The 13,070-nt window shown below is 40.7% G+C and overlaps 1 protein-coding gene across 4 annotated transcripts in view; it reads left to right on the top strand.

The window, feature by feature from the left end:
* peli3 (pellino E3 ubiquitin protein ligase family member 3) overlaps nt 1–13,070 on the top strand; it is a 40,480-nt gene that overhangs the window by 17,958 nt on the left and 9,452 nt on the right. For all 4 annotated transcript variants that reach the window (XM_063470310.1, XM_063470309.1, XM_063470311.1 and 1 more), the window contains exons 3-5: nt 5,121–5,250; nt 8,219–8,320; nt 9,794–10,009. In XM_063470310.1, the coding sequence (XP_063326380.1) occupies nt 5,121–5,250; nt 8,219–8,320; nt 9,794–10,009 (448 nt within the window). The remainder of the gene's footprint in view (nt 1–5,120; nt 5,251–8,218; nt 8,321–9,793; nt 10,010–13,070) is intronic.

Below are 13,070 nucleotides of genomic sequence, written 5' to 3'. Positions count from 1 at the left end.
ACAATCAGTCAGGGTTGGCAACCACAGTCCATCCGCCCTGCCACTCAGCACTGGCTCACCACAGGGATGTGTGCTGAGTCCACTCCTGTACACCATCTACACCACTGACTGCACCCCCCGCATCCCTGCAACATCATCATTAAATTTGCAGACGACAGCATGGGGCTCATCACCAACGATGATGACACCGCCTACAGAGATGAGGTCCAGCGTCTGACAGAATGGTGTGACAGGAAAACCAAGGAAGTGGTCATGGACTTGTGCAAGACAAAAACTGATCCCCCTCCCCTGTCCATAAAAGGTGACTATGTGGAGAGGGTGTCCTGAGATGAGTTGGAACAGGCTGCAAACCTACTAGTGTCCTTCTATCGAGCCACAATCGAGAGTGTGCTGCCATCCCTGTGGTACGCTGGTTGCACAACAGCCGATAAGAAGAGACACCAGAGGGTCATCAGAACTGTCCACTCTCCCCCCTGGACTCCATTGTCAGCTCTAGATGTCTCTCTAGAGCCACGGCGATTATAACCACCACCTCTTCAACATCCTGCCCTCTGGCATCAGGAGCAAAACCAACAGACTAAAGAACAGCTTCTACCTGTGGACTGTCAGAACCATTAATGCAAATTAAGAGCATGAGCAGACCTCTCCCATACAGTCATTCTGTCGCTGCTATTGACTCTGTTGCTGCCATTCCCTGTGCAATATTATGGTCTTTCCTTTTTCTGTGCAATATTCTGGCAGATGTGCAATTACCATCCTCATCCTTAATGACCATAGCCCTTAAACCCTTATTTACTTATTATATCATATTATTGCCCTCGTACACACACCCACAATGTTTCTGTAACTCATACACTGTGTATATAGTGTGTTTATAGTGTGCTCACGTGGTATCAGACAGGGTTATTTTAACAAACGAAGGACATTTTGCCTGATAATTATTTTCATCCTCCTGTAACGTTACTGTATAAAGAGCTAAAACCTCCAAAGTTTCAGGAGTAGTTAGTCGTTATAAGAAGTGTTTGTGAACTAAAAATGAAGAATGTGGGATACTGTTTGTCCGTGAGTTGGACAGCCCGGCGTGTGCTCCCGACGCAGGGGAAACGAATTCTGTCAGAGAGACCTACCTTGGCACTAAAGCTGTTGTGCAGGTGAAGCCAAAGGCAAGAATGCTTCATCATATTTTCTAGTCTTTGGCTTGGAAGGAAGTTGGTTTGGAAGCATATTTGGCGATGCTTCATCCTCTGCTTTGCGTTTGTGTGGGAGCCCCGTCAAAAAGCTGTCCATGATGCTAGCAGTGTCCAAGTGTTCTTTTTTTTTTTTTAATTTATACCGTGCCCCCCTGCAATGGCCCTGCGCCCCCCCTAGGAGGCACACCCCCCATTTTGGGAACCACTGGGCTAAACTTGTTTCTTGTTACTCTTAAGTGTTGCTGGAGTCTCTGCGTCATCACATCCTTATCTTTTCCATCCACCTTGAAAGTAGGTGAGTTGTTCCAGAAATATTTGTTGTTAAGCAGTGTGCCAACATGCTTTCAGCACACTGAAATCTTTGGCAACGACTGAGCATGAATTTGACTGAGCCTGGTTTTCGCAGGTCTTGCTTTAGCTCCAAATGAACCAGAATCTGTCATTTTAAACAGATATGGTAAAAAATGTCTGATAATTTTCTAGTTAAAATATGAAAAAAGTCCAGCACTCTTGCAAAGTGTCATATGTAAGCAGACACTAATGAAAAAACAAAAAATAGGAATGACCCAAGGTTCAGCGATGTCTTTATTTAAAGCATACTTTTACTCGTGTTGTGGTTTTGTGGGGAGTTTTTCCAGCTCCTCGCGATTTGTCAGCGCTCCTCACTCCAGATGTTCCTGCTACCTCTCTCTCCTCTCTGGCCCCAGCAGCTAGCTCCTCAGGGACTCTAGGACTGCGTACGCTCGCTGCATCTGCTCCACCCAGGTGTCATTGTGGATGATAACATCATTCACGGCAGCATGTGCAGCGTGTGGCTGCAGCATGGTCCATGAGGTGCAGCAAAGTGGTGCTCTGAACAGGAGGAGTGACAAATTAGTGCAAATTACTGTATATAGAGTGGAGAAGACCTTTTTTTCCCCTTGGACTGTGTAGACGAGGTAATCTACCAGTAGCATGGGCCGTGGGGTAGGCGTCAAACCGTGATCTTCACTACAAGGACTATGGGGCTACACCAAGCTTTCTGTGACTCCTCTGTCACCCCCATCTCCAGCATAGCAGCCACGTTTTTCCGAATTTTTTGCTTGTTATGCGCAGACAGTCTATAGGGACATGAACACACTGTCACACGTCGCACATTTGAAAATGATGCTCTAAAAGTGTTGTGCAACCAGGCATTGGGAGAACACATCTCCAAAATGCTGTTTCAGTGCAGAAGCATCCACTCTCTGGTGTTGTGTGAGATGGTCATCACAATGGAGCAACGATAGAATAGATCAATTTGACACGTAATGTGCTACAGAAATAAAATTGACGTTGATATTGACGTTAGCAGAGTTTTGCTAAACCAGACAGACTATCATTAGAAAATGTTGTTACTGCGTAGTGACAAAAATATTTATGTGGCCCTGAAAGGGGATCCAGTTCGTGGTTACAGCAAGATGGTGATAGATTGTCTGACACAGCTAGAAAATGACAGTCCTATGGACTGCAGGGGAAAGCTACACCAAGTCTGTACTGAAAACACCACCCAGCCATTGGCTCAGTTTTTTTGGATAATACCAGGGTGGAAATAAACTCTCAGGACATACCACAAGTCACTGATCGCATTAACTTGGTGGACAAACACGTGATGTTCACCAGGGAGGATATGAAAATTAAAGGCTAGATTTCTTAGACTGTGAAATTCAGTAATGTGCATTTAAAAGTTATTATGTAACATAACCAACACATACAGATGAGTAAATAAGGTTTGACTCTTATCCACTGAAATACAAGTTGGACACAAATTGTGTTCATTCTGTGTTATGAAACACAATGAAAACCATCCTCACCCACAGACGCAGCAGCAAGAGCAGCAGAAGTACATGATATCAAAAAGGCATTGATGAATGTGATGATCCAATCTAGACATTTGCTGATGCTGGGAAAGCACCTAAAGGATGCTCCAGGCAATCGAGGAGAGAAGGATCACTGCTGCATAAATGAAAACCTTCAGTGATCCCTTATATGTGAGCAGGCCCATTTTTTCAGAATGCCACCTCTCTGTGGCTTTCAAAGCCCAAAACACTGCATTAAAAATAGGTCCACTCCCACGGTCAGCTCCCCTGGGACAAACAGGTTGATACAGTGCACTCTGTTAAGGAGGATTGCCGTAAATTACACATCAAGAAAACCAAACAACCTCTGATTGAATGGATGGCACAATACAGAACAGCTACCATATGAGGCTAGGATCCATGATTATTTACACCTATATGCCAGTAAAAAGGGGTTCAAGGATTCAAGGAATGTTTACATGAAGTGGAACGAAATTACATACCCATGATCCCAGTTTTCCATAAAAACAACAGAATGACAAGTAATAAAACTACCAAATAGTAATAGAATAATACAAATAAGTGAAGTGCAACAACCTGAGTAACAGTATGGAGTATAGATATAGAAGTGTATAAATATTTTAGCAGCAAAGTGTCAGTAGTGATTAAGGTACTACAGTAGCAGTTTCTTGTCCATTATGCACAGAGAAGTCTCACAGCTTCTGGAGTGAAGCTGTTTCTAAGGCTGCTGGTTTTGCATTTGATGCTCCTCAGCCTCCTGCCTGAGGGGACAAAGAGTGAGTGTGCTGGGTGAGTGGGGTCCTGCATGATACAGGTGGCCCTCTTCCTGCATCTGGAGGTGTATATGTCTGTGACGGTTAAGAGGCTGCCTCCGACAACTCTCTGTGCAGCCCTCATTTCAAACGAATCCCTCTTTCAAAGATGAGGATGATGTGCATATCCTGGAGAAGGAGGAATGCTGGCTTGAGCACAGAGTCGATGAGGTCATTTATGTGAAAAGGGAAAGACCATCTCTGAACCAAAGAGGGGCCAGGGCTGCATCTTTCACTATTTTATAATGCAGTGTGCAGCCATTGCTCAACTCCCCTTGAATGGTATTCATTGTTCAATATCAGTTTGCATATTACCAATCATGAATCTGACCACACACCTCACTGTCAGTCAGCAGTGCTAGTTTTGGTCATTATGCAAATGCACTGTTTATAAGTCTAGGGAAACCTGCAGTCTGCTGAGACTGAAGAGTTCATTTGAGTGAAAAGTGATGAAACGTTTCTTCCACTGAAAATGCAATGCTCAGAAGAAAAGCATCAGTTTTCTGGGATTCTAATTCATTTTTCATTCAGAGAGTAGATCTGCACATGAGCTGCTGCTTAACAAACAAAATTATAATGTCATTCGGTGGTTATACAGGATAGTTAGTGTAGGCTAAAACTAGTAATTTGCAGTATTTAAAATTATTTTTGTTGACCTTTTTTTCTTTAATCTGACTGCTGAGTATATTGACTTGCCTCTTGACAGACTTTCATCAATTTGAATTTAAGTTGCTCGTGTTTTTTAGAAACACTTGCCAAGTACTGCTTTTGTACAAGTTTCTTACTGGCTACAATTTGGAAAGCAGCCACAATGGCTCCTGTAATAGCTGTTTATGTATTGTAGAATATAGTTGGTACAATTCACAAAGAGTAGTGAACTTCAGAGCCAGCAACATCAAGGGTCAGATAGCCTGTCGACAAAGAAAACATCTCCAAGAGCTGCCAATAGAGATGTGACTGATATGAGTCATTGTTTTACCACCTGCCAAATCCCACTTTAAGCCATGGACCTACGTAGTACACTTGAATACATGGTGCATAAAATTGTTTTTTTCTGAAACAGATTTCTTCCTCATCCCAGGTTGCCAGTGTTGATTTCAAAAGTCCACTGAGCAGCCCAGCACTGATGCAGTTTTACACTGAGAGCAGCTTTGACTTATATAGAATTTAAAAAAGAAAAAGAAATCCCGCTACAATGTTTGTTTTTCTGCTAAGGAATTATTTAAACTTAAGTCTTTATAGCCATTATAGTGAGGTACAGTTGATTTTATTTTTCACAGGCACAACGGGTCACTGGCCAATGGGGACAAAGGTCGCAGAAGAAGTCGTCTGGCTCTTTACAAGAGACCCAAAGCCAATGGGGTCAAACCTGATGTTATCCACAATGTCTCAACTCCTCTGGTGTCAAAGGTAAGAAGTCAGTTTGTTATACTATTAAGTAATTCATTCTAGCATTGAATTGTCACTGAGCTGAGCAAAAAATAAGTTACAATAAAAATATGTATATGCTGCTCAAAACATTAACCTAATATTTTTAAACATCCACTCAGTTAAGCTTCTGGGGTATTGATGTGATCAATAGCAACAGCCGGGCAAAGGGGAGAACACATCTGTAAATCACTGTTGCAACACAGCAACATCCACTCTCTGGGCCACAGCCGTCAGTCTATGCGTTTTTCCCTTATACCCTAATTTTCACCAGAACCAAGGGATATTTATGAATGTCCCCATACACACACCTAACCTGCACCCTCTCTGTACCCAGCAGTGCGCCTGGGGGAACCAGGGTTTAGTGGACCAGGGTCTGCCTACAGCCCGAAGCCACCATAGCATGGAGTATACCTGCTTTGGAACTAGTGTTGGTTAAGTTACTTGAAAAAGTAATCAGTAACTAATTACTGATTATTTCCCCAAAAAATTAATCCCGTTACTTTGCTCATTACTTATTTTCAAAAGTAATTAGTTACTTAGTTACTTTTTAAAAACATGATTTACAACCTGAATAGGTAATAAAGCAATTCTACTTTTCTACTTTTTCTGCATAATCAATCATATAAAATGTAATCAAATGAAAACGTTTAAAACTTGTTTTATTAGTTTTAATCTTTTAACTTTATGCATCAAGCAAAAATTTTATTATATGCAACATTCTCTGACTGGAAGAAATTTGTTTAGCATTTAAACCTATTTCCTGCATATTCCAGCATATAAAATAAAAGATGTTTCAAATAGATGCAAGTAAAACAGCAGAAAATAAATAAAATCAAAGACTCAGCGGTCCTTTTGCTCTATTTTCACCTGTTTAGCAGGAGTGGAGCAGGCGGAGGTTTGCCCTGGTGCAGGTGTGCCGCAGCGGTCATGTCAGTGGAAGGATCCGGGAGTTTCTCTGTGAATTTCCCATTCCTGTGGCAGTGCACTCGGTGCTTGCTCGGAAGTTTCTGTTTTTTTGCTGTAAAAAGAAGTTTTCTTCCCATGCAGTGAACAGCGGACGCTAATGTTTTTGTCACTTTTTACGGAATCAAACTCAAAGTAACGTCAGAACTTCCACGCTTTAAACGCTGCACGCTCATACTCTCTCTCGCACTCGCTACATTATCAATTTTTGATCTGCACACAGCTGTTGCCACAAACACTCGCTTACGTCATTGTCATGAGACACTCTCGCAAATGAAATCAAGGTTTAATAACGCAGTAACACCGTGTGCTAACGGGAAAGTAACAGTAATCTAATTACCTTTTTTGCAATAGTAATCCCTTACTTTACTCGTTATTTGAAAAAAGTAATCAGATTACAGTAACACGTTGCTTGTAACGCAATACTGCCCATCTCTTCTTGGAACCTTACCGGCGACGCGGAACATTGACGAGGTTTTCCTTGTCATGAGAGTTTGGTGTGCTCCACACCAACTGTGCATGGTATGAAAATATTAATAGTACGACAGCAAGAATAAATAACAAACAAGAGGAGTATATACAAAACAGGAAGAAGGCGCACAATAGAAAGGCACACAATAGAGGACAGGACCACAGGACAATTGCAAAGTGTTTGAAAGTAGCTCAGTGGACTGACTGGAGACGCCCAAAATGGGAGTTATGTAATGTATGCACCACCTTGAAGTTACATATTAACCGAGAAGTTGAAGCTCTTTTCTTTTCCCTCTTGCTTCAGTGAGGTGAGGTTTGGGTCCAGTATAAAAGGCCATTTCCCCTGCTTTTCAAGTTTTCTCAACCAGTGCAATTCTTCTTTGGTGGTCATCTGGGCACAAGTCTTCATTAAAGCACAGATGCTCCAGTTTTTGTAGCCCTATAGGCATAGGTCCCGGCGTCTTTTATAACATAATTCAAGTATCTTGCTTTCCGTTTTTTTAGCTCAATTTTATTGACTCACTTGATAGTTTCATATTTTTTTTCACTTCTTTAATTTCATAGTGGATTAATTCCACCAACTCTTTCACATGATTAATTCTAGCTTACAGGTCATTAGCTCTTTCATTAAAAATATACAATTATTTAGGATATAACATTTTGTGCCAAACCAACCTAATCCAGTACTTTGCTTTTTGTTGGGGGCTTTGTTAGGAGTATTACCAAAACTCTTAAAATGTATTTAATTATTTGTTATAACTGTAGAAAGTCATTCTAAGAGACAAAGAGAGTAGCAAATTAATTTTGCCGGACGGTGAAAATCACAGCACTAGAGGCTACTCAGACTGGCTCTTTTCATAAAGGGAGGTCGGGAGATGCTGTACCGAGTGTGTGTTTGCCAGGGCCCTGGCATCTGTTTTGGGGGGTGGTTGCAGTTTTTCATGTTCGGTCTTGTACAAACAGAAAACTACTACTTTAAGTCAAAAAGACCTCCTTAGACTTGGACTCCTCATTACGAAGAGAAAGAAAAGAACTGTTTATAGTTTTAACCTCATCACTCTGCCAAAGCCTTAAAACTTCAGCTGCCATGGCTGCAGGATATTTATTTAAGTCTTTAATCACCGTACTAACCTGAGCTAATATAGTCGTATTTCTGATCTGTGCAAGTAAAACTAAGAGGGAAGCTTTGAGTTCTCAACTCTGTGATCAAAACCAAATAAATTGCAAAAGCAAAATTTATATGCAATGGTTAATATTTAAATCTGCCTGTAGAACATGGTTAATGGCTGCATTAATAATGTAAAAACATACTGTGCTGTCACATTGACAGTAAGACATTAAGAATAGATGCTGTCTGTGTTGTTGTTAATATTATAATCAGTATTAACAACAACACCTATATAAATCCAGGTGCTGCTGTTGTCTTTAAAAATAGAAAATGCTCTCCAAGTAGATTTTTCTGGAGGTCAGTAATGTGATGTGGTGTGATGTGTAATATGTTTTCCTTTGGCAGGCACTCAGCAACAAAAGCCAGCACAGCATCTCCTACACACTGTCACGGAGCCACTCTGTAATTGTGGAATACACCCATGACACCAACACAGATATGTTTCAGGTCAGTGTCTACATACACACACACACACACACAGACACACACACACAAACGTGTGTGGTTGCCAATTCAACATTTTAGTTTTGTTTCCTGTTGTAGAAAAAAAGGACACTGGAAAGTAAAAAATCGTGTAAAATATTGTAACAACATACAGAAGACAGAACTGTACCACTGAGCACCGGCTGGGGTGAAATACCCTTAGATAGTCTTAGCTCAAGGAAGAATATGAAAAGGAAAAAAGTAACTCTAAAAACATAAGCTGAAATTTGATGATATTCATTTAAACTTGGACCTTTCATGCAGAGTAACAGTATGACAAGTCAAAGGATTATCGAGGTTTGATAATGGCTACAAGCCTTTATTCAAGCTTATTTATGTCTCTCAGGATGAAAAGGTTTAAAGATGACACTGATTGACCTAAATATAACATATTTACAAAATTAAACTAATATTTGTTGTCATTCTGCTTCAGACTTTAAAGCAATTGTTATTTTTCAATTGGTAGGTTAGACTGAGAACACACACTATAGATCTGTCCTACTTGTATACTAAACATAAAGCTGTAAAACCAGCAACAATTGTTTTCCAGTCTGCAGTCAGACCTGTTTGCCCTCAGCAGCTTGCAGTTGTTTTCCAGCCACCTTCTCTTATGAAGAAGATCCAAACAAAGCCAGGGCTCCACTGTTCTTTATTTAAGGGTCAGATCCATGAGTGGAATTTGGGTTGAGTCCCGGCTTCTTCTGGATGATACACAAAAAAAGTCTGCATGTTTTACAGGGACCTTTTGTTTGGTACAGCCTAGTTCCAGTAACAATTAAAAATACTGTTTCTGTCACACATTGTTCTTTTTATAATTAAAATATAGACGAGCCAGGCTCGACAGCTTTTTGTTCGTTGACTCTCACTTTGTTGAAAATCAGATTGCAGCACTGCATAGTAAACACATCCGTTGTACATGGACTTGATTGGTTCTCATGTGGTGCTTTTCTACTCACAGCGGTCAAAGTGAAATCACTAACACACACAAGTGTTGTACTACTTTATGTATTTGGTCAAATGTTACTGAGAACTGGCTTCTTCCATTCAAAACTTATGGACCGATTTTTATTGGTTAATCCAGGTTCCAACATTTTTCAGAATAATAATCTTTATGCTGGTGATACACTTTCCACATCTAAGAATATGCCTGGCAACTAAGTAAATCAATTCAGTCTTATTATTATTATAGGGCCAGATTGTTGGCCATGTTCTTCCTTTACACAGTAAGGTCTATAAAGTACTACTAAAAAAATCACACAGCTGACAAAAACCGAAGAAAGAAAAAATCAGCTGGAACATATGATTATCTTCTAGAGGATTCTTCACTCGACTGATGCACATATCTCTAAAACATGCACAATAAGACTGCACTGGACTATTTGTGCTCAGCATGTCTTTGTAACGGTCTTAGTGATCCCTCTCTCTCGGTTCTCTCAGATCGGCCGGTCCACAGAAAGCATGATTGATTTCGTGGTGACGGACACAGCAGGCAGCAGCGGTCAAGTTGGCGGTGCGGTGGGGGAGGGCGGAGGCCAATCAGTTCAGAGCACCATCTCACGATACGCCTGCCGCATCATGTGTGAGCGCAGTGCTCCCTACACCGCTCGCATCTACGCCGCTGGCTTTGACTCTTCCAAGAACATCTTCCTGGGGGTGAGTGTTCCCTCCCACGTGGGTGTCAGGCATCGCTTGGTACGCGCCACTGGTAACCATAGCAACCACGGTAGTTTGACAGAAAGGATGTGGTTGTTCCACCCACGTGTGACATCGTAGCTGTAAGAATGCATGTCTGTTCATGTGACCGAGCTGCATGAAAACGTGAAGGTGTGTGTGTGTGTGTGTGTGTGTGTGTGTGTGTGTGTGTGGGAGGGAGGGAGTTAATAGTTGTTACTCATGAGTTATGAAAGAGACTTTGGTCATGAGTTTATCTTCTTTAGTCAGTAAACATATTATAACATTTATGATCCAGATTAATATTTGGTGCTGTGTTTAGCGTCTTACAGCTGAGTTCATCACTCCCTGCAAACAACAACAGCAGACAGTGATGCAGGGCAGCAGCAGCAGCATATTTTGCAGCATGAATGGTCTAACTATAATAGTGGGAAGTTTAAATCCTACATTTAAAAGTGGAGAGGACGTCTTTCTCCTCTCCTGTGGCTGGCTTCATGGGACTGAGAGAGCTAAAGGCTCTGTCTCCCATTTTTAATTTAGGAACTTTAAACGCAACAAGTCAGTCTGCACTCTGGGAATGAAGTGCCTTCTCTTCAAAATATGTGAAGTCTTTAAGGTGCAGCCTTGTCATTTAGGACTTTGTACCCGAGATAAGGATTTTAAATTAAATTATGGATTCAGGGAAAACTAGCCAGAGAAATGGGTCTGCGTGTTTAGTTAGTGTTAGAGCTCTTAGTGCAGAGTCCGCAGCACAGCTAGGTTTTACAGTTAAAGGGCATATGCTGCCTTACAATGTCTTCAGTCGTCATGGTGGCCAAAGCAAAGCACCAGATTATAAGTAGAAAAAAAAACATTATCTATGTACACCTGTATAATTTCTTTTGTTTGTTTATGTTTTGTGACTTCATACATAAACATAACTGAGTATTTATTGTGCTTAGAAATGGAAATGTTTGCTCACATTTGCTCACCAAGTGAAAAAACTAACATAATGTTGGTCATAGTGGAACACCATGGCTAAATTTGTATATAAGAAGGTGACTTGTTAAACCAGCACAGTCCACTTTCCTTTCCAACTCATCTACGCTTTATTTAGAGGCAGAACGTTTTTAATGAGTTTTACGGGGATGGGGTCTTGTGCATTTAACAGCAGTCTGCATAAAGTAGCCCAGAGAGATCAACAGGAGAGAAGGGGTCTGTAAAGTATCAGCAGTTTCTAAAGCAGTGACTTGTTAACAGATTTGTGAGTGGAGACGGCTGTGGTTACAAAGTTACTGAAGTCATTACTACTGCAAAAGCAAAACGATGCTCAAAAGTGCTGCGACTCTTTGTCAGCCAGGCTAAAGCATTGAAAAGCAACATAGTGTCATTCTGGTTTTCCCTTTATCAGTAACTAGTAACTATTACTAGGTTTAAAGGAGGTTTCTGAAACAGTTACAGTCTCTCTATGCTAAGTGAAATCCTGCATTTGAACACCTTTTGTTTTGGGATGTGACATGAAGAGACAGGATAGCAAGTAGTTTGCCTGAACCAGCTTGCAGGCTTTTCTTCATTTATTATAATACTGTACTCACCAAATTAAATAATCTATACATGTTATGGTTACATACAACAGTTTTCTACTCCAGACTCATAAGATACTGGTGCCTTTGACTCCCTGAACAAGTAGTCTGTGGATAATTTCTCCAACTAAACCACTTTTTATGTCTCTGGGTGTGTTCTCACCCTCAAAGATATGCATGTTAACTTAATTAATCCTAAATTAACTGCAAGTCTGAGACAGTTAGTAGTGAATCTGACTTCTACAGTATATAAACCCATATGTGATATGAGCTATCTGGGGATATTTTTTCAAATTAGCCTCTGGTTGTTAGTTTCCGTACTGTATTTGAAATATTCCTTCCTTTCTAAATGTTGATAAAATCTTAAGAACCGTAGCAGAAGCTATGGTGGGGCAATTTAAAATGTGATACCTCTGTGCTAAGAGCACAATAATAACTAGAAAAATTTGCATTTCCTGCGAAAATGCTGTGTGGATGCTGGAACGCTGAAGCTGTCTGCTGAAAAGCTGAAAACGATGAAAAGTAGCAAAAGTTGTATGGTGGTGAAAAAAAAAATTGCCGCGAGCAGGATTCGAACCTGGCCCTCCTGGTCTCAAGGTAGCTATTCATCTCACTGAGCTAAACTCATTCCCGCAAAGAAGAGGTGGAGAGACGGACAATTCTGCTGAAATGAGCAGAAGCTGCTGAGAATTGTGCTGATAGGAGGAGAAAAGGCTGAAAATTTTGCAGAAAAGAAGTGAATCAGCAGAATTTCTGCTGAAAAGAGGTAAAGAAGTAGGAAGTTGCGCTGAAAAGAGATGAATCAGCAGATATTCTGCTCAAAAGAGTTTTTTCTGAAAACAGCTGAGATTTGTGCTGATAAGAGGTGAAATTTTGCAGAGGAGGTGAATCAGCAGAATTTAGGCTGAAAAGAGGTAAAAATTCTGAAAATTCTGCTGAAGACTTCAATCAGCAGAATTTCTGCTGAAAAGAGTGCTGCAGAACTCTTTTCAGAATTCTGCTGAAAAGATGTGATTTTGCTGAAATGAGCAGAAGCTGCTGAGAATTGTGCTGATAAGAGGTGAAAAGGCTGAAAATTTTGCAGAAAAGAGGTGAATCAGCAGAATTTCTGCAGAAAAGAGGCAAAGAAGCAGAAACTTGCACTGAAAAGAGATGAATGAGCAGAGTTTCTGCTGAAAAGAGGTTTTTTTTCACTTAGAAAACAGCCAAAAAAAGCTGGAATTTGTGCTGAAAAGGGGTGAAAAAATGAAAATTTTCCTGAAAAGGGGTGAAGAAGCTAAAGTATACCAAATCAAAGTATTTGTGCCAAAACATAGTGTTTCTGCCATATTGTGGTACTACTACATTACAACATGAATACGGATTAAAGACGAAAGAAACTGGCAACAAATTCCTCCACTACAAACCAGTCTGATACCACTTGTTTGCAGTATTCATGTTTACTAAGGCACTACCCAAAAGGTGCCACAAGAGGGCACTCC

Source organism: Pelmatolapia mariae, linkage group LG3_W, assembly GCF_036321145.2.
Source record: "Pelmatolapia mariae isolate MD_Pm_ZW linkage group LG3_W, Pm_UMD_F_2, whole genome shotgun sequence".
Lineage (NCBI taxonomy): Eukaryota > Metazoa > Chordata > Actinopteri > Cichliformes > Cichlidae > Pelmatolapia > Pelmatolapia mariae.
The sequence above is the reverse complement of the archived record's forward strand: the minus strand, read 5'-3'. Positions and strand labels throughout refer to the sequence as shown.